Source organism: Rhynchophorus ferrugineus, unplaced genomic scaffold, assembly GCF_030347505.1.
Source record: "Rhynchophorus ferrugineus isolate W39M unplaced genomic scaffold, kcgeb_rfMv2 rfM3, whole genome shotgun sequence".
NCBI classification, from domain to species: domain Eukaryota; kingdom Metazoa; phylum Arthropoda; class Insecta; order Coleoptera; family Curculionidae; genus Rhynchophorus; species Rhynchophorus ferrugineus.
The window spans coordinates 30780633-30806619 of record NW_027472582.1 but is presented as its reverse complement, the minus strand read 5'-3'; the positions used below and the strand labels follow the sequence as shown (position 1 = coordinate 30806619).

Here is a 25987-nt window from a genome sequence, read left to right as displayed (position 1 = left end):
AAAACTAAGTTTGGACTCTGCTTTTAATTTTGAACAATATAATCAATGCCGTTAGAAAATGTTCCTTATTTGTCGCAATTTAAAATGCTTACTCAAAAAAATTGTGATGGTAATACCAAATCATTTAAAAGCAATAGCGTTTAAATTATTACTCACTATACTACGAATATTTTTACTTATCTGATAATTAAAAAACAAAAAAGTGTATTTCTAGTCAACTAAAGCAAATTGGTTCCCATTTAATTCTAATTTAAATATTTGTTTTCATAAAACGTCATTTATTAGTCAATTCTTAAAAACGTTGTTTCTTTTTAATAATGTACTATTAGATCGATAATTTTAGTCAGCGGTGTATAATATCCTATCGAGTAGTTATGTTGGGAAAGATACATTTTATCAACATTTTTTGGAGATAAGATAAGCAGAGATTTCGATAAGAGATCTCAATGGTTTCGCAAATATTAATATCTATGAAAGTGTGTTGGTTATAAAAGTTTAAATTAAAGTTATGAATAATATTAGTTTAAGTGAACATGCTGTCGATGGAAAAAACACGAAAAACATCAAGGGGCGTAGCCTGAAATCGCTTTTCGAGATACGTAGACCCAAAAAGAAGGGACTGCAACGAACAAATTCGCTTCCAGCACAGCCAATACCCGTAAAATTAGATACGGATCATATACCAAACATAACCAGGACAATCCCTCTTAAATATAGGGAGAGAGTAAGACCACATACTTTAGCCGGTGTGTGTTGTGATGTTGATGAAGAAAATCATTCAATGAAATTACATTCGGTCACTGAAGAAAATCGACCAGAAAGTGATTTGGAATCAGGCCCTGCAACGGATCAATCTCAATACGTAACTGTCAATTTAGAAAATTATGAGACAGAATGTGAACTAGCCTGTGACTATCTATCTGATAAGGATATGTCTTTGACAAATACGGATGAACATATTCTAAATTCAGAATCAAGTGATATTAAACCAGGACCGAATATGGAAAGCATACGGTATTTTCTGACTCTACCTAAAGCTCAAAGTTGCATGGCCCTTAACTCCACTGAAGAGTCCAGACTCGATAGCCCCGGTAAGACTTAATAATTAAAACTCATATAGTTATCACTTGTAAATATTCACAATATTAAATCTTTCAACTGACAAATTGATTGTTTTCCAACAGTTTTATTTGCATATTAGGTGATTTACATTGTCTTCTTTAACGTATATATTATTGTTTAGAGATAGAAAAAACATTTAATTATTGATAACATTATAATAATAATAAAGTTTGGCTGCATTTTCACAATTTAAAGAAAAATAATTTTAAATAGAGGTTAGGTAAAGTGCAGTAATGACTCATTTTCTAATAATAAATATAACAAATAAATGACGATAAGTACATCGATAATTTTAAAATATATCATAGCTATTATTTATACTTATTTTATTTGCAATATTTTATAAAAAGTTTTCTACAGCTGAAGGATAGAAAATGGAGAGAGAATAAATTTGAAATTATTCTACCAATGAAACTTCAACAACCCCTATATTTATACAAATCAGTCGTTTAAATTAATTCGTAGATCTATACAAAAGATGGCGCTATTAATTCAGCTTTTTGCTTTACTTTTCGAGAATCTACTTTTCACAAAGAGCTACTATGGAGCCTACATTTAAATATACACTGTTTTTTTAAAGGTTTGTTTGTATTTAGCCAAAGTCCCAAGAATGGTATCGAGAGTGATTGCAATAATGTCTCTTTAAATATCTATACCACTGGGATTTGCATAAACATTTTAGATTTTCCCATATGTTGAAACTCAGTTGAACTGTTCTTATAACGAAATAAATAGACGATTGGTCCATCAACATGACTATTAGCGTTCTGTGACCTAGAAATATAATTTGAAAATAAAAATTATATAATTAGTGGGATATTTAAAGAAAATATTGTAAACAAATATGAGTATTGAAAACAATAACAAGAAAATATAGTTCTCCAAATGTCGTTGGTCTACGAAATAATTCCAAATATTCCTTATATATTAAATATTAATTTTCCATTGAATACAATTTCAATAAACTGTTTCAAAAATTGTATTTACATTTTAATTGAATAAAATAATTTATTTTTCTTTCTAGTTGAAGACATTTTCCGACATGAAGATAATAAATCATTCTCTAGTATATTATCATGCAATAACGCTGAAGATTTACCTTTCTGGCTTACAAATAAAAGTTTCATTCACAAAACGACTCACGATGAAGAAATTCCATCTGAAGAAAATATAGTTAATGAAGATATTGAAAAACATCATGACAGTGAAGAAAATGCAAATATACAGCAGGATCTCGAAAAGTCTAGCATAAAAAAACCATTATTTATGAAAAACACTGAAGGTCGCTCGAGTCGAAATAAGGTGCAAAGAAAACGAACGGGTATTATGTTGAAAGAAAAGAGCGTAAAGGAAATAGCAAGTACCTTTGAGGGCTTTCGAGATGCCAATAACAATGGTGCGACGGAGAATTATCGTAAAAGCCTTATTCAGGAGATGGACAGGGCGAATGACCGGATGCTAAAAGATGGATTCGATTCAAATATGTATTTATCAATGGAAAGTTTGAACATTGAGGACACCGAAGAAGAAAAATGTGATGATATACTTCCAGAATTAGAACATATAGATTACAAAGAAATTGAAGGTAAATTTTCTTAATATTTATTTTTATTAGGTGGTATTAGGTGTATGGCTTATTTTTATAATTCCTTGCTTCTCGAAAAAAACTGTGTACCATAAGCTGTAAGTGGTTCAACAAACTGTGTTATCTCTTTTCAATGTATCCTTTGGAATATGTCCAATAACTCTATCAATGTTATATATATCACTTTTTTAGATGTATTATTCTGTTTATTTGTTTTATGCCAACTATATTGTCATGCAAACTTCTTGCTTTTCGAAATTCATTTTGCCATTCCGTTAGTGTCTTCTACTCTATTATTGATTTTAGATAGTTATCAATTAATAATTCATAAATTCTTCCACCTGTGTATTTACAGTTTTGCAATTTTAATATAATTCAGGTCTTCAAAGTTTGGTATATTCAAAAGTAAAATATTTTGAATATTTTTCCATTTTCAATGACTTCTATTTCAATTCTTCTTTCTATTTCAATATATAGATTCACGCCTATGTATAGAAAGTTTTATAGCTTTAATTTAATTCAGGTTTTTAAAGTTTTGTATATTCAAAAGTGGAATATTTGAGTGGAGGTCTTGTGATTTAAAAAGACACAATATTTTAGTATATTAAATTAGAAGTCTACATTAGTTATACTTTCCTCCGTACTTTTATAAATAAGTGATTTTACGATGGTAACAGATGTACTTTGGCTAGAATATTTACACTAAAAGATATTGTTGTTGAAGCATAATTGTTTGGGATAAACATTGAGTTGAGAATCTGAAAACACTTGAATGAAGAATGCGAAATAACCAAATTTACTGGATGAAAATTAAACAGAAATACAAGAGCTTTTAGTTCAGTCAGGCATTACAGAAGAAATCGCTATTTAACGCTAAACGGAGTATGTATAAAAATTTGGAAGGAGGGTTCCATATATTTTGACTCAATAAAATTGTGAAAAAAGTGAAAAACATATGAATATATGTCTTTCACTAAAAAGCCGACAACAAAAAAACTTCTTGTGGTAAATTGAAGATAATGGAAATATATTTCTACGAAAATTATGGTCATGTAACTCCTCCACATTCAGTCAAAGAAATTATTATATACCTCTAAAAGCTTGTTAGGGGGTCACTAGGAATACCATATTTAACTAAACCAGTCATACAGCTTCCTAAAAATAATTGATCTCACGTCGTTTATATGACTCGGACAACTCTAAAATAAAACACGTATGACTCCAAAGTTTCAGCGTGTAGCACTATTTGTTCCAATCAATGACTTGATGTTTCTTGAAGGTTCTTGGAGTGGCGTTTGTTTGTAAGTTATTTAAGATGCAACACAAGACCAGTTCAAAACAAATATGCCGTAAATATCTATATTACGCAATAATTAAGAGTTTACGTTAACAATTATAACGCAATAATTTGAATAATATTAATTAATATTAGTATTTGTTATTATTTTAATATCATTTAAATGTATAATATGGGAAATATAATGTAATATTAATCATATTATTAACTCTTTTGCAGCTAGAAATATCAACATGCGACATAAAATTGGTTTTGAGGATAAGTCAGATATATTTGGAACGATGGCATTCAATGACAATATCGAAGATGGATTATATTTTGTGGAGGCATATAACAGAGATAATGACGAATTAGTTATTTGTAGCTTAAAATTTGAAAAGCTTAAAGTAACTTTCAGTGAAATCGAAAGTGAAGAAAACTTTTTAAAACAAATAGAAAATCAAGAAGCGTTGGTAATCAATGAAGGTTCTGAATCAAATGACTCTAAAAGAAGCACGATATACTCGATAACGTCGACGGAGAGCTTAGAATATTTTGTGAATGAAGAAGCACAAGGTAAGGATATTGTTAATTGTAACATACACAAGATATTTCCAATTAATTGAATTGAATGCATGCATGATTCTTTAATTTCATAAGATCAATATATCATAAAATCGCTTTCTTCTATCTGTAATACAAACAGTTACAAAAAGGAAATAAATTTAGTTTAATCGCTATTCATAAATCCTAGTAGTATATATTACATAGTTCAATATAAAAATATTAGTATTTACTATCAAGTAAAATATTTTTGGAATGATTTAAAAGCAAGGAAATTGACGATGACAAAAATTAAGGTGTTATTGAAAAAGTTGGCAATTGAGTCATTCTCTTTTCCATTATGATATTGCGGAGGTAGTTAAAAGCTTCTCAAGAAGATTTATTCTACCTACCTATAGACTAGGCCTAATACCTCCAGTTACCACTTGTTTCGATCGACGCAGAAAGCCCTTAATAAAATAGGTTTTTAATTAATTAAACTCATCGGAATGGAAAATTGGCTAGATAAATTCTTGACTTAAAAAATAAGAAGGTATATAGAATGGCACTCATTCGTTCCCGATTAATGCGTTCATCCATATTATCACTGAAATGAGACTGTGTTTTCAATAGAAAAATTAACATATTATTGTATAAGACATTATTATTTAGAAAATATGTTGAAATATGCAGTTGCAGATATTTCAAAATACAGTTCCAAAAATATACACCAAGAGGGCACTTTTTACGGAAGTTTGAACAGAACATTGAATAGATATCTTTAATAGGATGAAAGTTGGAATTTTCTAAATAAATTTAATGTTATTAAAATATCTAAGAAATTTTCGAAGTAACACATCAATTAAAATGGAAATATATCGACATTTATTTTTTCCGCATGTAACTTTTGATTATATTATACGAATCAAGATTTATTCACGGGGTTCGTTGTCGAAATGTTCACACAAAGCACTAATAAAGTTTCATGTTTAATTCTCTTTTTTTATTTACATGTTACTGTCTTTTATCACAATTTTTGAAATAATAATCGACGACAATATTAATGGTCATCAGACACATATATAAGGTCACATATCTAATATAATTATTTTTATCAGTATTAAGTTATCAGTCCAGCCATTAAATTTAATTGTTTTCCAGTAGTGAAGATACTAACGAACGCAATAAATACTAGTTGCATCTCAAATTCGAAATTGTTATTTTGAGTTACGGGAACACAAGAGAGGTTATGTGACTTAAATCCTTACTTTTTTAAAATAGGGCATTTTCAATTAAGTTCCTCACTGAATTTGTTTAATTGTTGGCTATAGATATCCGCAGTCACCTTTTAAATGGTGTGCAACAATTCAAACAGTCAACAGTTCAACTGTTAATGCTTGACCAGATGCACAGGGTCCTTCTTCCAATAGATTTTCTTGTTTACAAATAGTTTTTAAATCAATACAAGATATATATTTATGATATATGCCGTTACGGACCTGAGTATTGCCGCTCTGTGCAAGGCTCATCAGTTTTTAAACTAACTGAATGGTAAACGAGTGAGATGGATTTGGTCGATTTGTTTTGTGTATCCCTTTGTAGGAAGGTCGTACAACTATTACTTTATGTACAATATATTAGCTCGAAATCTGTACATGTTAACATTGTTTTTTGACTAAATGAGAAAAACCTAATGATATTCCTTGAGAGGTACCCAAATCAATCAGAATCAGCTCGATGTAACAGTTCGTTGATATGTTTAATTAGAAATTGCAAGTTACACAAAATGTTGAGCAAATCAGACTGAAAATCAAGAAACTTTACTAATTAGCCGGAAGATAATACTAACTTGTTCTAAAAACAAAGAGTTTGGTATACTAGTAAGATAAAAAGTCTATTTGAATTTATGAGGTGCAAATATAAGCTTGTATTAAGACATTAAACGAACTGGTTAACGCTGACAAAGCATATTTCGATTATCGACAACAACAAATAACTGCACGATGCCTCAAAGTCAAATGGATCTACGAAGTTTCCAAAGCATAACAACGTGGAAAAAATATAGCTATAGAGAGAATCAGAAGATTCAAGCGAACCTAACCATATGAACTTGTATAGTGTAAAACTGTTAGTCAAAAGTGTACTGCATTAACTTTAGTTTAAGTAGTCTAATTTAATTTGTCGTATTCTTTGTATATTTCTATAACAATAGTAACAAATTAATTTGTATATTAAGATTCTACTATATATATCAAATGTAGAATGATAGAAAAAATATATGTTATGTGTTGATTATTGTTTAACGATAAAACTTATAATAACTTCAGAAAATCTAAATATGTTAACAACAATTTACTGAGTAAGTTAATATGGTTGTCACAATTATTGCTAATAGACTTGTTTTCTATATCCTGTATTAAAAAATAAACTGTTATATAAAAATTACTTTTCTAGAAGAGGATAATAGCTGTAATAGTCAAAGAAGGGAAACCATAACAGATGACAAAGGCGTAGTTCGAATTGAAAGGGTGAATTTATTTCAAGACCCTATAAATAACGAAAACTCATCTACCAGCAGAGAAATTAGTGCAAGTGAACCTGAAGAGTTACCAAACAATATTATGAGTTTTCAGTATAGTGAACTGGAACATCAGATAGTCATCGGAGCACCTATACCCAAAAAATCAGAGTACGTCTTCAATATAATATAAAATATTCATTTTTATCTTTATATATTTTTTTTAAATATAGAATTCAATATATACTGGAAGAAATTTTAGCGACTGAAAGGAAGTACGTCAAGGGTTTGAAACAACTTTTGGATGTAAGTTGTTAGTACATTATTATAATACTGCTTAAAAACAAAAGAAAATCTTTTATATTATAGTATAGTGTAGTGATTATATATAGTACAGTGATTGAAAATCAATAATTTTGAGATGAAAATATGGACCCATTCATAGTGCTGTTTTAATGTCATTCTGTCTTTGATCCAAATATGTGCAATAAACTATTTGGATTTTGTCTCGTTTTTGTAAAGAAAAGCTTATGAAATACTGATGTTATAAATTTATTTTAATAGTGCTCTTACATAAGGTGTGAAGCCATCAATATTACAAAGAGGCAACAGTGACAATTCTTATTGAAATTTCATCATTAGAAAGAAGAAACTCTTAAATATCGCCATATTTCTTTACACATTTTTGTAAATGATGCTTCACTCTTCCTCGGCTTCATCGCCGCCCCGAAAACGTTAGCCACTCAGGTGCTCCATTAATTGGGGGGAGGTCAAGAGGTAATCACTAGGCGCAAGATCCGGACATGAGGGCATGAGAGTCTATCCAAAGTGTATCCAAAGATCCTGGATTTGACTGACAGTCTTCTGAGTTTTCTCAGTGTCGAACAGCAATGTCTGAATAAGTTGTTGTCTTAGGTCCCATGAAATTGATCAGCAGTATACCCTTACGATCTCAGAAAACACTGGACATGACTATGTCAAGGGATTACCGCTGTGACTATCGTTTTGTCGGATTTTACACTATTTTCTAGAGACATTTACAACTGTGATCACAAATATAAAACGCATCTATTAATTGTGAGATATTGCAATATTTGTAGGATCCTTCAGTCGCGATACCACTGCTGTTTCCAATTCGACACTCATATGTTTCAGATAGGTTTTAAGATTTCCCAACACGTATAAATATTAAGATGTTGAAATAATTTGGCTTGATGAGTGGGCTATTTTAAAAGATGTACAGTTATTGAAATAAGATTTCCATGAATAGCCAGTGTAAAATTGCATAACTAGTGATGAATTATCAATATTTGACGTAGATCAACGTAAATTTATTCCTTTACAAATTAATCATAAGAGAAAATAATTTCCAAAGAAAATGTTAGTATTTTGTTGAGAAATGATAGTTTAATTTCAATTATTTTTACTTAATAATTAAATCTATATACCAGTACTGATATTAGGCCATTATATTTTCCCACCGCGATTTTAGTATATTTTTATATAGGTTGACAACAAGCAACCATAATATAGTTTTCATTTAAATTTTTATACTGTACTTAGATTTAGAGAAAAATATTTATTATATGCTGAATTTGATGAATGTGATAAAGACAGTTAAACTAATTGATTTAGATTGACAAATGACGTCATTTTTCTGGCATTTATTTTTCATCGTTTTTTAGTAGCCTATTTGTTTGCCAGTTCAATATCAGTAAGTGATCTGTGTTAGATATTTTAAAACTTTATAAATAAATTTTAAAATATAAAGCAAAAAATTATTTATTGTTATATTTATAAATTATTTTAAAATAAATTTTAAAATAATAATAAATAAATTCATAAATTTTAGACTTTAAAGTCTAAAGTCTATATCTGACTCCTTCGAATTACTTAAAACTAATAAGTTCTGCAGACATTATATCACTTCATTAGAGTATCTGCTATGACCAGCGACAGTTTTGGAACCGTTGAGTGCTGGCCATATATTGGCCATATCAGTATACCGTAGTTAGATTCTGTAGGATCAAAATATTGATATAACAATATCTTCTCAGCTAAGGATAATTGAATTTTTGTCACCAAATTATGTTTTTAAATCAAATATTTCTTGCTTCCTTCTTCAAAATGATTCTTGTTTAGCAAATATGTGTTTCTTCAAAGTTAGTCAGGTTTTCGCTGTAGAAGTTGACAACAATTAATTTTCTTTATGCAACGTATAAGTTACATAGATAAATTTTGTTTAATTGGCTAAGAAATACAAAGAAAAAGACAGAAATATCTAGCCCATTTTAAGTCGCTGGTAATTCTTAATTAATTTTAATTTAGATAGTGAACATCGCATCGCAATGGCGCATCCCTGAAAGGCCTGTACTAGTATTTACTGTATGTGCCTACTGTATTTATGTATCTCGCGTTAATTAATATTTTGTAACTACAAAGCTTTTTAAGTGAGTTCATTTTTATTTCAATTAAAATAAAGGCAAATGACGAAATTTAATCATTTTTTGTCCTTATTATTATGAAAATTAGTATTATAAGTAAAACATAATGACATAATGATTCAATAATTAGTTGTAAATGATTGTTTATACAAGAAAGTTGCATTGCATTTAAAACCTCCCGAAGTTCATATAGTTCTGTAGTTCTAATATACTACAAATGTTTAAAATTAAGTGTCATTATTAAATTATGTAAGTAATAAAAGCAAAAGAACATGATGCTATTTTCAATGTTTCTGTTTTAAGGACTACTATGTTTTTTTATTTCAATTTTACCCGGAAAAGGCCAAAATAATTTTTGGAAACATAGTAGATATATACAAGTTACAATCAAATTTCCTAGAAACGCTCGAAATGTATGGTCCACAATTGAAGGGTGTCACAAGAGCTTTTATTGATTACGTAAGTATTTTATTAAAACATTATTTATTAGCTTAATTCAAACATTATGCAGGAAGTGTTATTCCATCATTACCCAAAATATATGCGGAACGCACCAAAAGCCAATGCAACTGTCAGATTTTTAAATGATGTATTAAAGGTATGTATAATACGCTAATATGCACTTAAAGAGACAGTAGATACATATTACTACAACATTTATTTAATTAATTTTCGTAGGTTAGTGTATTTTTTATGTCGCTTTACCCTATTTTCGTTTATAGGAACGTAATAATGGTTGAGTAATTCATTAAAATATAACACTCTGAGTTTGTGCTAATATCGACTATCGCAATTATTTTTTTGTTGTATAAAAGTATGTTGTTTATTAGAATATGAAAAAGTAGATTTTTAAAACATAAATTTAATTCAAAATATTAGTCATACTGTCTAATGAACTGTTAGGGTTTATATTAACTTTTTCTTGGTTCATTCAGTTGTTTTCATGTTAAGTCCTTGTGTATTTACTTGAAAACCTTCTAAATATTTCCCGTTTTTTAGTTCTCCTAAATAGAAGCAGTTTTGATCATATTTTTGGGTTTGCGATAGGGTGGCAGGAATTTTTTAATATATTTAAGAAAAATTCCAGAATAAGAAAATGTCACAACAAAATCACTAATTGGTTATTATTGTTATCATCTATAGCATTTATTTTATTGTCCAAATACATTATTCCATTCAAACAAAAAGTCAGTATTCGGACAGGACATATATAATTCTTCCGTCCGTGTGTATGTAACTGTACTCCTCATCAACGGTTGGATGGATTTTAATAAAATTTCTTGTGTTTTAATGATTCGAGGCAAAGCATTTACAATTGGGTCTGCATCCGATTGAAAGTGCACCGACTGAAGGTCGAGAGCAACATAATAAACGTCTTCAAGCTAATAGACTAAGACAACGAGAGACACGTCAATGAGCCACCCACGCGCAGGAAGCACTTAATCAGAAGCACGTGCAAGAACATTTCTCGTTAGTACGTGCATAATATTACCGTATTAGGGTCTAATATGACTTTACTTTATGGTCGACGAGGAGTAACAACTTGACACACTCTGTCTATAAAACGACATTGTGCAGATGGAAGAGAGACCAATTGTGGTAAATTTGATGACGTTTTCGTAAAATCATGATCTGTTGATCCAGTGGTTCCACGCCGCTTCCAATAGATTGCAGAACGACAATTACGTTACTACCATTATACCAGACAAACTACCATATAGAGTGCACGTAGGAAGATACAGTGTACCAACTGCTAATAAAGTTAATGTATTAACACAGGAATGCATCTCCATAATATCACTACACTTGAATTCAAAAAAATAATCGTTGATAAACTTAATTATAAATCATTCGGTATGTGGCCAAACAAGTGTATTCTGTTGAATGGTAAAAAAGGAGGTTTATAGGTTTACCATATGCGCACATTTTGATTAGGTTAGTCGATAAAGTACGGTCAAAAGAAATTGATAATTAGTTCAGCAGAAATTCCTGATCGAAAAACTTTAATCATGACTTCGCCATATATGGTCAATGGAAAATATACAAAATGCTTTACAGAACTATGTATGGCGAATATTGTTACCAATATCGATGGTTATCCATACCAGTATCGTCGTAAAGTCATAGACAATGATGATCAATCATATCATTTTTATATGTCGTAGTGTATTGTGTCATTGAACATCTTTCTGAACGGTTGGACCGATCTTGATGAGTGTTTATATGAATTCGAGTATGGTTTAGATTCACGAACGGATACGAACAACACAGTAATATTTTTAAGGTTCCCCGCAGCTGAAACTTCCAGAAATGTTTGGGCAAACTTCTTGGTACTAATGCAGTTTCTATCTTCCAAACATTCAACGAGGTTTATTGTAATATAAAAATTTTGTATGTACTATTTTCAGTTGAAACCTGTCCTTATATCTATACAATTAAAAATTATTGACTATCTTGTTCTATAAATGCAAAATATGATAATTAAATAAATTAAAAGAAGACTTATATAATATATTAACTTAGGAAAGAAGGTTTCAATCTACAATTTTGCTCTGAATATATGATAGAATGTGCAGTTATTATGTAACTTTTTAAAATGAAAACTAATCGATTGTTTCTATATTCTTCAATACTATGTATACATCAGTTTAAATATATTTATGTTGCAGACAAGACAAGAAGAACTTAAAAACAAATTAGGCATATCAGCTTATCTGGTAACACCAATTCAAAGGCTTGGAAAGTATACATTATTTTTCGGGAACATAATAAAAAGGTTAACCAAAGAAAATCAACCAACAGGAGAAGCAGAATTTGCCTTAAGCATAGTGAAAAAATACATGCGCAAAGGTAATGATGCAGTAGCCATAGATTCAATAGAAAAAAACCCGATAGAACCCAAATATTATGGTTCTTTTATAATGAATGAAAAATTTACGATACTGAAACCAAAAAGACTGGATTCGACGGTATTTCTCTTCGAGCAAATTATTGTATTTACATATGAGGTAAGTTACATATAACCTTAATCCTTGCGCCTTCGGTAAAATATAATAATATATTTTTTAAACAGGATGCAAAACTTTTTTATTAAACGTAATTTTTTTATTATCAGTACTTTAACCACATAGTAATGTAAGATTGTGAATTAATTTTCATCACCACAGATCTGCGAAATTAGAAAGCTACTGATTTTATTTTTGTCATCTTTATGTAGCTCAGACTGGAAGGGTTTAAAAATATTTTTGAAGTGTTTTGAGAAAAGGTCGGCCTTCTCTTTATTGCTTCTAGCCCAATTGCTTTTATTTGTTTTAATAGGTGGGTTATGCTGCTGGGGTCTCTTAAGCATTTTTGTTGCTTTCCACAAGTAATAGTCAATAGTCTCAGTTGGTGTCAAATTTTGTAAGTATTCTTGAACATCTTGGTTTTGTTCATTTTGGATTAGCTCTTTCAGCTGTTTTATTACCTTATTAAATATTCTTTTATTCTCTTCAGTTCTTAGCTGTTGCCAATTCCGTCGGAACTTTCTTTTTTCTGTTATTTTTGTCTAAATTATACATGATATATGTGTATTTTTTCTTGGAAATGTTTCACTGTTATGAGTGGCGTAATATGCTACCTCCTGTATATCTTCTGTAACGTTTGTTGCTACTATTTCTATATCAGATTCAGTGTGTAACGGTAAATTTAGAGAAATGTTTCAGTCTATATTTTCTCTAAATAGTGGCCAGTTAGTTCTATTATTGCACACAGAAGAGGGTTTATCTTTGATAATAATTCTTGAAGAAAGTCTTACTATTATTGGTAAATGTACAGAAGACAGGTCGAAACACGATTCTGCACAGCTTTTTGTATCAAAATTTTTTATAATATACAAATTTATGACTTCGCTTTTTTATTTGTGTCTGATGGCCAATATGTTGATTCACTAGTAGGGATATGTTGTAGATTATCTCTCTTCATCGCTTTTACCAGCTCTCTACCTTTTAAGGTTATTATTCTTGATACCCACATTAAATGTTTTGGATTTTAATCTACTCCGGCTATGAATCTAATACCTAGCGTACTAAAGAAAGATTAAAAGTGTTCTCTCGTGTTGTTATGTTTAGGTGGGCAATAAATCGCAGACATTGTTAATGGTCCATGGACTTCCTCTATGGTTACACTGATTGCTTGCAGGTAGTCTTTGCTGAATTTTTATATCATCTCGAATGATTATGGCTGTACCTCTATGTGCTTTATCACCTGGGTGATTTGTATGATAAAGCTTATATTTGGATATTTGCAAACAATGTTTATCCATGGAATATGTTCGGAAACCATCATAATGTCAATATTTTGTTCAGTTACCAACATTTTTAGTTCCCTGACGTATTGTAATGTATTACCCCAATTACCCAATTATCGTACTCATTTGACCATTATGTTTTCTAATTTTAAGATGTTGTGGTGTGGTTCCTCGATTTTTTGTTGAACTATTATCAACTATTTGGGCATGACTTATATCTGGTTGACTTGGTCTGGTGCGTGTCGATTGTTTTTGATCCTGCTGATGCTTTTTTCTCTTAATGTGGGATATAGTTTCTGCTGTAATTGTTTATGAACTGCGCAACCCTTGTAATTCTCTGGATGATTGCCATTACAGTTAGCACATTTTACTTTTATCATCACGAACTTTGCGAGTATAATCTGTCGTTTTATGTTCCCATGCACGCTTTGCGCAACTAAATGATTTGCGATAGTAAGTTTTTGAGTGCCCGTGCACTTGAGACCTTGTGCTTTATGGTATTGTTCTTTTTGTATGTGGTAGTTCGCATTTAATAATATTGGTTTCTAATTTACTAATTTCATACACCATTTTATTGTTTACACTTGGTTTTATGTCAATATAGAACATAGGCAGTATTTTCTTTGCCATGCGATGTCGTATATTGTGAACATTTACACGACCTTTTCAGCTAGGGCCACCTTGATGATATTAAGATCCATCTCGTGGTGGAAACATTTTAGTGCAAATTTGAATGTTCTTTCGGATTTTGGCCTGAATGTATATTACTGGATGTTTTTGGTCTAATTCTTTCACTAGAATTTTAAAGTGCTCCGCATCGAACAATTGGATTTTTATTGTTTGGTAGTGATGGTTTTCAAAAGGTCGTGGATGTGTTTTATACTCCTACCTTATAAACTGTTATTGGTGGTAATTTGGGAACGACTTTTTCAGGGCTTGGTTGAATATATTGGTTTCGATTTCTTTCTATACGTCACTAAAGCTGTTTTATGTTTTATAAAATATATTAATAAAATAAAAAATACATTGTATATTTCACGCACTTCATTTTTCACTTATGTGATATCTTTTTACACTAGTTTTTTGACGAGAAATACTATACTTAGGAAATGAATTGGAAAATAATTGTAGAAAAATAACGGAAAATAATTTCAAAAAGTAATAAAAATAAGATGCAGTCTTTGTATCGGGTCACGTAAATACCTATTCACTACACTTTAAGTCCACTGAGAGACGGATAGCTTCACCTGTTATGGGTTTTTAAACTTAAATAACTGTAATAAAAATAGTGATTTTTTTAAGAAGGGTATCTTTCTAGTGTTTGGGGATTATTGAAAATACGTCTTCACCCTACGAAGGTTGGAACTGAACCATTACTAAAATATGAAAAATTCTTTGGTCTCGATCCATTATATATATTTTTTTACAATATAGAATACTTATATGTATAATAATATGAATAATTTATTCTTTACAGCTTGATACTGATAGGTATATTTATTATAAATCAATATTTACAAATGATTTGAGAATAGCAACTTTCGATGATAGCAATCAGATACATTTAACTGATTTTAACAAGGAAAAACGATATAAATCCAAATGTACGTTCGTTCTAGAAGCCAAAAATGCTAAAATAAGAGATACCTGGAAAAACGAGATAGAAAAAATTTTGTGGAATCAACTATATAAAGTCAAAGGTGAGTCTAATATTCTCTACATGCCAAATGCTCTCTTGATGAATCGAAATATCTTTTTGCCTTATTACTTATAAAATTTGGTAAAAACTGTTTTATATTTAAGCTAAATCCATTGCTGATTATTCTAAAAAAACACAAAGTTTACCAAGAAATCATAAACGAAAAGGTAAGTAGTTATTATTTATATTAATAATACTAATGAATAAAAACTGGAAACAATAAAGGTAGCACAAAACTCATCTTTGCATTCTTGTAATAACATATATAGAGGAGGTGGGCAAAATAATATGAATACCTGATATTTATACAATATTTATTTAATTGCGAAATAGACCCGTAGAATATCTAAACAATTTTCTTGTTCCATTCTTGAGCCAAAACATCCGCCAACTGCTTCAATGATGTTGGAGATGGGCCGAGATGGCTCGCTTTTTTCTCTAAAACTTCCGATCACGATTATATCGTTTTGAGGTCTAGCGAGTGTGCTGGCCAGAGAAGATGCTTGATAATATTTTGATGGTCCTCAAACCAAGACTGAACAAATTGGGCTGTGTATATTAGGGCATAATCATTTTGGTATTTGGCAGTGTTTGGCAGCAATATGTTAGTCATAGTAAGAATTTCATTATTGAGGAAGTCGAGATTATTGTATTTTTGGTGCTGTACTGTTTGGTTCCTATCTGCATGAAGTTGAAGGCGCAGATTCGTTTGTTTCTGCGGAGAAATACATTTTCAGTTTTAAAAAATTTACCTTCTATAAAAAACTGAAAATTGAGCCATATTTTCTTTTTAAAAGACTAAAGCAAAGGATCAAAATATATTACCATTCGATTATCGACATAGACTTTAATAAGAGACTTACTATTTAAAATACAATTAAAAGTTGCATCCTGAGTAAGCAATGCTCTTTCAAATTTCAGTCCATAATCACCTGGCCTGAAATGCAAAAAAAAACTTTCCTGTCCAGAAGCTTGATGTAGGAGCTCATAAGAGATTCCCTTGTTATTGCTTACATTAAAAAGCTATTTCTGCGCTAGAAGCAGAATCCTTTTGAAACGAATTCGGTCTATTTGAACCTCCACATTCTGGAAAATAATACTTTCGTTCAGTTATTGCATTTAAATAAATACTGTTTACCTCCACTGCTACAAAAATGACGTCGTAACAACAAATTTCAGATCGGGAGAAAAGAAACCATTCTTACTATTATACCTCCGGCTATTAAACATAAAATAAAAATATTTAACCTGATCAAGTAATTTTAATTAATGTAACATAACATATTTAATGTTTAACATGTTTACAGAAATCAGGAAATATGTGGAGGGCGGTTAATGTTGTAGTCGACCATCAGTTTGTTGTTTAAAAATGTTGAGTGAGAATTAGAGACCTTCGATAAAGGGCGTTTGATAATAATAATGGGAAACCATACTTTCAAACAATCTAAATTTCTTCAAGGGCACCATTTTGAGAGATGTGATATGAATTTACTTATATAATCTGGAAACTGCCTAAAAAAGCGCTAAAAGCCAATATGATATTGAAACCTATGATGTATTTGTAAGAAGACAAAGGAAGCATGCTTTTTTAATATTATTGTGTTATTCACTATATAAAAGTGCTAATAAGGAAATTATCAAAATTGCGTTTCTTTTTTCGAAATCTGTTACCAAAGGCAATCAAACACTTTTAGAAATGTATTGTGCAGTTGCTCCGTTAGATACAAATAACCTGTTTTGTTATCAATCATTTTGGTGATTCTGATTTCAGTGGCAAAATGACGGGTTGCAAATGATGGCAAATGATAAATTACAAGGGTTATTGAATGAAGACCTAGCACACGCTTTTAGATAGCTTAGAAGTAATGAATCAACTGTTTCTAGATGTTTACATGCAATGGCAAAGACTCAAAATAGGTTAATGGCTACCAGACGACTTCTCTGAAAATATAATAACGGCTACTTAAATAGTTAATACTGGTCATGACAGACCAAAAAAGTTATTATATTATTTTGGTGCTTTCACTGTCGAAGAAAAGTAGATCCACTACGAGAGTCAAAAGAGTAAATCATGTGTTAATCCTGCAGAGTGATCCATAGCGACTTCGAAGTGAACTATAACCATAAGTAAGTCTTTCTGTGTATATGGTGGGATTAGCAATGTTCAATGTATTGTGTGCTCCTACGATCGAACTAAATTGTTACTGCAGATATATTTACATCGATTGAACAAATTGAATACCGTATTATTGCAACAAGTAAAGTATTAGACTGCAACATGTGCAAGGCAATGCTCTTGCAAGACAATGTTAGGCCCCACCTAGCCAGAGTTGTGAAGGATTACATTATTACAGTTCAGGTGGAAAGTTCTGCCACAACCAGCGTATTCACCAAATATGGAATCTCATGATGACCTCTTATCCACTTAGCACGGCTTGACTGAAACATGATTTTAAGTCCTTAAAAGTGTCATTGTTATGACACGGTATTGCCAGGTTTCAAGAAAGACGGGAAAATCTTTTTCAATAAATGCCTCTTTAAATTGAAAAATTAACACAATACACGGAAGCACCTAATTTTATAATGCTTTTGTTCCATATTATCTTGGCAATTTACGTGATATGATGGAACCTTATTGTTAAAATGAGCGTTAGAATTCTAACTTTGCCCCAAAAATCACCTTCAAAAATAATATGCTTTTTCGATAAATGAGATGTACCACTGGAGGATATTTACTTGTGGCATTTTATGAAGTAATAAGTATATGCCAATAAGTACCAATCGACCGATATTCGATGAATCATTGAAATGTGAACTACCTAATTTCATTTCACCATGTAAAGCACTGGTTAAATTTTTAACGCTATATTATAAACATACTGGCATAATAATATAAAAATGTATATACCTTTAAAAATAAGGTATATATTAATCTACCTTCTCTAAAAAAAACAATTACTTTGAATGATCCTTATTAATTCATATTATTTTAACGTGCATTAATAATGTTAACATGATAATACTATAATAAGTTGCTAATAGTTGCTTAAAAGAACGTTGGTGGTTTTTGCTTCCTTCTTGTTTCTTGTTTTTTCATAACTACTAATTATCTGCCGTAAAATCACCATAAAAATTATTACAACATTAAAAATTGTTTATATCTGTAAATATTATGTTTTAACTGTTTAGATGAAAAGAAAAGTGTAAAAGCGAATACGATAGGCGATACCAAGAGATCTACATCAATAGGTAATGCAACAAGTACTGATTTTTATTATCAACTATACCATAAAAATATTTTTAGGAAAATCAACGTTTTACCAAATTACGTAGGAATAAGAGCAAATTTCTAATACCCACATTTGTTTAAACTCTGTGTATATATAATGTATATATAGTTTATATTTTCTTAGACTACATGATATCATATATATGTGAATTATTTATTAAATTCAGTTAACTATTACACGACCTCAAAATGTTTTTACAAAATATTTAATATTTATAATAATTTAATAACAAAAAGCTAAATAGAATGCTTAATGTTTTTAATCAACGCTAATGTGCAATAAATGCTGATTAAATAGTTAAGTTATTTATAAAATTAAATATTGTTTTTATAATATTACTCTGTTTTGTTTGTGCGGTGACATTCAACAATATTCATGTGTTAATTAATTTCAATATTTGATATAATCAACAGTATCAATAGTTTCAACTAATAGTAATACTTATTATGTAATATATATTATATTCAGCATATTATTAGAGGGCCAATATGTATATCATATATGTGAACAAATAATATACTATTAATATTACAAGACAGTTGTTTTGTTCGTCAATATACTCCTAATAAACTTTGTTTAAAATAAGATTTCCTTTGTACAATATATCTGTATTTTGTTTTAGTATAAAATTTATTGTTTTGTAATAAATAGGGACACTTAATAACTGAAGGTGAAAAATAATAGAAAGATGGAAGAAATAAAGTCAGGACTTACTATGACCATAGAAACTAACATACAAACAAGTATACCGACCCACAAAAAAATAAAATGTTTGCAGAAAGGACAGAGCAAGAGGAGATAAAAATTATAAGAATACAGAGTGTACGGGGAAAATTGAATAACGAAAAAGCGGTCACGATAAGATAGGACACTGGAAATGTTAAAAATTGGTCAGAAAGCTACTGAGTAATTAATGGAAATTTAGAATGAAATATGAAAAGAGAAACGGATTGGTCAGTATCACTTATTGTTCCATTACAGAAAAAGGGAGGTAATGAGGCAGTAATTATAATAGAGGTATTATTTTATGGTGCACATCCATGAAAACATACAGAAAATTTGTAGAAAATTATCTAACATAATAGCAGAGAGAATTCTGGGAATGTATTACAAGACAATTTACTCAGTATAAGATAAATAGTGAAAATTACAGCGTGTTAGTGAAAAACTGATAGATATACCTAGCATAAATTTATCTGGAGAAAGTATTTTCTAGAGTAAGAAGAGAAATATTGTTGGTTATATCAGAACAAAGAGGAGTCAGTAACAACATTATAAGAATAATTCAAGAAATATACAAGATAAATACCAATTTATACCAATTTCAGACGAGATTAAATCAAACCCCACCAAAACTCAAGCCGGACTAAGAGAAGTATATAAATCTAAAGTAATCAAGCAAAACTAAAATGGAAGGATACAAAGAAATTTACAATCCAATATTGCGATTGGAAGATGCCAAGTAGGGATAAAACTAAGATGCCAGACAAAGCTGTAATAAAGATGGATAGGCTGAGAAGTAAAAAAAAAGGAATAATAGAGATAGAGTACATAGAAAGGTAAAGGGAATATGGAAACCAAGTGTGGAGAGGGGAAAACCAAACCGAACATGGAATTAATGCATCGGAGAAGTACTTCAGAAGAGAGGAAAAATCCCAGCTGTAGCGATGTAGTTAAGTAGAGACAGATAAATTAGACCAAATTGCTGCATGGAGAAAGGTAGAATGAACACAAAAAAATGGTTTCACCAAACGTTAAATCTAATGGAATTACATTACATTTTAGAATCCCAACAACTACATTTTCTAATACAATTTTTTTATTATTATTTAATTAATATATTGTTACTAGTCTAACCTACAATTTGTCTTTATGCTAACTTAAATCTAGGTATATATCTAGGAGGACCCATCGGCCCTAACTCAGTCTCTGGTGAAATAATGTTTATACATGTCACTGCTGATTTTTTTAGTATATGCACCTCACTACACAACACTACACAAGATCAGATGGTTTGATTCTTTTGAGTCTGTGTCCTGTTCTGGTATTATCCAAATGTTGCAATATTTCAATATTAGTATGAGAATGGAGTTTTTCCTCATGCCCTCTTACAATTCTCTAGATTTCTTGACTGACTGTGAAGGTACTGATAATTGTGATTTTCTTCCAATTAGCCAGTACATTTTCCTATATTTCAATTCCAGTTCTATTTTTTTCTTCTTTATATTTTCCTTAAAAGCGAAATTTTGCATCGAGATTCTTCCGAGATATTTAGCGTTCTTGCTATATGGAATGATAGTATTATTTAGTGTTATTGGTGCTTGTACGGTCTGTTTATAGGTGAACTGCATATGTACAGATTTACTTTCATTAATTCTTATTTTCCAAGCTTGTGTCCAATTATTTATATTGTCACTTGCCTGTTTTAATTTTCATGAGGCTTCTTCACGATTGTCTCCGACAGCTATAATCGCAGTATCATCAGCAAATGTAGCCATCGCGATATTTTCCATTTGTGGTCTATCACAAATGTAAAGTGGATAAAGCGTTGGTCCCAGTACACTTCCTTGTGGTACACCTGCTTAAGCTTCTTTTATTGTGTTTTCTTGTATTGTAGAGTAAGCTTCTTCTTGTTTGATTCTAAGCAATCCAAAATAATCCATAAATGGATACCAAATTTTAGAATTATTAGCGCAAATACCAACCAACTCGAAAGCCTACAAATCCGTTATATGAGTACTCAATGCTTTAAATTCGAGTTAAAAAGTGTTACTCAAAGAACTATATAGCTAAAAAGAATTTTCTGTTGAATGTAGTGACGAATGATGAAAAATATATTTTTATGTCAAGCTCTAATGCAAAAATCGTAGTAGAATATCGAGAACATTAACTCATGAACGCCAAAACTGCAAAATAACAAGCAAGTAAGGTATTTTTGTGATTATGGCATGATATAAAGGGTTGCTCTCTTGAAAGCTGGCCAGATTGTGGGTACAGAATTCCATAATAAAAATTTTAAAAAATGTTAGCTAATAATTTAATGCTCACTTACTAGATTAACAAGCGACGACATGATGGTATTCAACTCAACTTAACCTATTTTTTTTATCATGATACTCAAAGACATAATTGAAAAGAATCGGTGTATTCTCCTCATTCAAATATGAATTATTAATATCTGTTCACTGGAGATTCTCAAAAGATGATAATGTTTCGCAATCCCTACAGCGTTTTCTAAGCGGGAGCTTTCACACTGAAACTTTCCTTTTCTATCATCTGGCTCGTTGATATTTTTGAACAAGGAAATAATATTTTTTAGATCGAAACAGTTCGTTTTTAAATAAACTTTTCACAATATTCAAGTATGAGTTGTACTATACTTTAGCGTTATATTGTTTATTGTCAATTAGTTAATTAAGTGGTATTGTATATATCTGAAAAAAAGGCTCCAGATCTGCACGTGGCGTAGTTGTTTTACGTACGGGTGGAAGTGATTCAAAACTAGAGAAATGTTGTTAAATCTTACAAACGCGAGAATAAAAATAGGTATTAAATAAAAATAAAAATATTTCTGTGAAGACCATTTACGTACTCATAAACGCAATATCTAAGTAAATAGCACTGTAGATAAAATTTCAGATTACGTTTCATTTGTTTCATTTATTGTGTATATGGCTAAGAACTTGATCCTTATTTCAGTCACCATATAATTTGAAGTAATATATATGAAATCAACATATATTTCCACAGGAATTGAATGCCCACCAGATCGAAGAACATATATTTCTACCACTATCAAACGATCATATGTTTAAAAAAATTAAAATATTAATTAAATACAAGTTCTCAATAAATGGCGATCAAGTTAATTGAATTGTAATTGAATATATTCATATTCATTGAAAAGTTATTGTTAAAGTAAACTTTAAAATTACTATTTGTACACATTATTTACTCAATATATCTTGGCATAATTCTCTATCTATTATATATTCTCTCTATCTATTATATATATGGTATATTATCTATCTCTCACATCTATTATCAAATGTATATAATTTAAACTTTTTGTATTGTAGTTATTATCAGTTATGAAAAATTAACCTTTTGGTAGATCTATCAAATTGTATCTGCATCTTAAAAGTATCTTTATAAACATTTTCAGAATTTCTGTTATCGTTTCAATTGTGATGTTTTAGCAAGTAAAGAACACTTTTCCAACCTGTTCAATTTAACAGTTTCCAACTGATATTCTTTGGATTTTATGCGCTTATTAATTTTATATCTGATGAGAGAATATTCTGCCTTATTTTATTCAATAATCCACATTTCATGGCTAGTGTATCTTTAAGACCCCTTCTATTATCAATGCCATAAGAGATATATTTTTAATATCATTATTTACTAACACTTCCATTATACATTAAGAGCTTTTTGTAGAACCGCTTAATACATTTTTAATATGTAATTCTTAAATAGTCTTAATTATTAAATATAGAAAACACTTACTCTTATGTGTTTATATTTTTATGTTCAGCCGAATAATAGTAAGCGTTTGATATAAACAATGTACTAATAAATGTATAACTAAATATAAGATAAATAATCTAAATAAAACTGAAGAGCGCCAAAAATCTTAGAGGTATTCAAATGATACATTGCGGAAAGGACAGCCAGGAAACGTGAAGTAATGTCAACATTTTGTAACGCTTCCGATTTGTGTTGGATTAAACTACTTCTTCATATATTGTGCTTTTATTTCAGCTAAAGTCACACTGAGTAATCACAGTTAACTAAATTACTATAAATTCATATTTTTGTGATTCCTTGTTAGTATCATCTTACCTATTCCTTTTTTTGTGATTCACCAAATGAGTCGTGAAAAAAATGTGTTGTATCCTATATAAATTCCTAATATAAAGTTAAATTTCTAGATATATTATTACACAAATCTTGTTGGGTGTCAACACGATCTTCTCTTTGAAAATTACCTTGTGGTATGGCTAAAACCATAACTTTATTGACCGGACGGTTGTGGCCCAAAATCCATTCAGTTTTTAGCCTAAGTTAAAATAAATTTAGTTCTGTGAAATCAAAGTACCACATTGTTGGTTAGTAATCTTAACTAATCCTTACAATTATATTGTTGTGTAGGTAGCGTATAATTAAAAACTAAACTGAAAGTCATTCAAGTTTGCAAGCCATTCTTCAATTACAGCCTTTGCCGACCACTTTATGGGATCTTTTTATTTCTAGCATGAAGAACAATATATCTGCAGTGAATTATTAAAACATGTTTTTCTATCAACTTTGTTTCCTTTACAATTTTATAGCGTTTTGCCAAGTAATGACTTATATCCCTTAAAGAGCTGCATATCCCAAACGTTTCTATGGGTATTTCCCATACTTACAGTTATTTTTTTAATTATTACATTAAATTACTTATATATTTAAAAGAACTACTCAACATCAAGGTAAGTAGATACTTTCTTTTTGGTGAATCCAGAATTTTATCGTTTCTCTAATTCGGAAGATTTTAGTTATAGTTATCATACCAATATTCAGTCCAGCTGCAATACAATAAAGGTATTTCCTATAATAAGCTGAATTGCTTAATATTTAACAGTATCAATACTTACCTCTCTAACTCATTTTACTAGTAATAACGGGCCCCCATTACCTCAAAGTATCTATATCGAGAGTCAAGGGGAGACGTAATATGTTTCTGACTAATTAATTATTGGGCCTCGACATTTTCAATCAGAGTATTTACAAATATTGAACAGCGATTTTAAATTTATCAGAATCATCAGTTAGTATCAAAATAACGTTTGCCGGTTTATAACTCCTTATCACTCATATGTGAAGAATAGTGTAGGCATTTGACAACCGAACGACTTTTGCAGGCTAATTCGGTTACATGACCGAACATATCATATTAGGCACATCAGGCATATTGTCTGGTATTAAAATGAATTTACAAAATGCAATAGGCAATACATTATACATCTTGATGACGTTAGTTCAATGCTACATTGGATAGGCTATATAGGTTAATATTTATTGAAATTGGTTAGTTTATTCTTTATTTTTATATTTAATCGATTCTTTTGATTTGACTTCTTTGATTTTTTTTAGATGATTTTAATATTTCTTAGTCATATTGTGTTTATGGTTACATAAAGCTGTATATATTCTTGTTTTCAGGTCGATATAATGTCACAGGGGATCTTGTATATACTTGTTTCTTTTAGCGGACCCTTTTTAGCTTTGGTATTAGGCAGCGCCTGGACTCCCTGTGTGGCTTGAATATAAATGTAATATTGTGTTATTTCAGTGTCCCTGTTCAATGGGGTATTCCCTGAATAAGTAGAAGCAAACCTTGTCAGTCTTATATTCTGTTTTGATAACATGTTAGCATAGCATCTTATTGCTTATTTCCATATCTCTCAAGCTGTAGCGATTTTCAAGCTGTATCCAGGAAGAACACATACGAAGTTATATAAGGGATCTGGTTCATATAAATTTTAAAAAACAGGAATACATACATTTTTGATTTAGTGATGGTGTGCCATAGCATGAACGTCTGTTTATGCGCCTTTCGTCAGAATAAAACATCTAAGACAGAAATCTCGGAGATATTCTCTGTCTCTATAGTGGTCTAGGTCAGATGATAGTTGATTGAGTTGTTGTATTCTATAGGTTCGAATGATAAAAGTGTCGTCCACATATCTTATTCAAGTAAAAGGTTTTAGTGAGATGCTGGCTAGTGCCTTGTTTTCAAAATTTTTAATAAATATGTTAGCTATGTTAGTAGATATGGTAGAATCCCAGATTTTTGTTCATAAAACTTTTGTTAGCACTGTAACTATGCGAATAAAAGAAACTGTTTTATGAGAGCCTGGTTATTTCTTGCTATTTTTCGATTATTTCTAGTCTCATTGATGAAGCCTTTAATGAAAAATTAACAAAGATGTCCCCTCAATTATTTCAATGTTCCCTGGAAAGAAGCAATTCCTGATGACTCTACAATCACTCTACAATTTGATCATTTTGTTATTAACGATTTTATACATTTGCGAGTATATATATAAGTCAATGAAGTAAAGATAACTAAAATATAATTTTTTAGATACCTCCTATAAAATATATATATTTCTATACATGTTATCAGTAACTGATATTCAACATCTTTATCATATTTTTACGTTGTATATATACT

At 30.1% G+C, this 25987-nt stretch overlaps 1 protein-coding gene across 1 annotated transcript; it reads left to right on the top strand.

Moving 5' to 3' along the window:
- Nucleotides 1-453: 453 nt before the first annotated feature.
- LOC143194107 (uncharacterized) lies at nt 454-19299 on the top strand. The gene is made up of 12 exons (XM_076400683.1): nt 454-1091; nt 2147-2707; nt 4224-4559; nt 6981-7215; nt 7278-7350; nt 9792-9947; nt 10000-10086; nt 12158-12496; nt 15254-15476; nt 15580-15642; nt 18665-18724; nt 18780-19299. The coding sequence occupies exons 1-12, from the start codon at nt 509-511 to the stop codon at nt 18806-18808; spliced, it is 2745 nt and encodes a 914-aa protein (XP_076256798.1). The 5' UTR covers nt 454-508; the 3' UTR covers nt 18809-19299.
- Nucleotides 19300-25987: the final 6688 nt, after the last annotated feature.

Bases quoted from the DNA above. Each gene is read 5' to 3' on its own strand.
- LOC143194107 (XM_076400683.1), top strand. From the start codon at position 509: ATGAATAATATTAGTTTAAGTGAACATGCTGTCGATGGAAAAAACACG. The intron at 7,216-7,277 runs GTACGTCTTCAA...TTTTAAATATAG, and splicing joins CCTATACCCAAAAAATCAGA to AATTCAATATATACTGGAAG. The intron at 10,087-12,157 runs GTATGTATAATA...TTTATGTTGCAG, and splicing joins TTTTAAATGATGTATTAAAG to ACAAGACAAGAAGAACTTAA.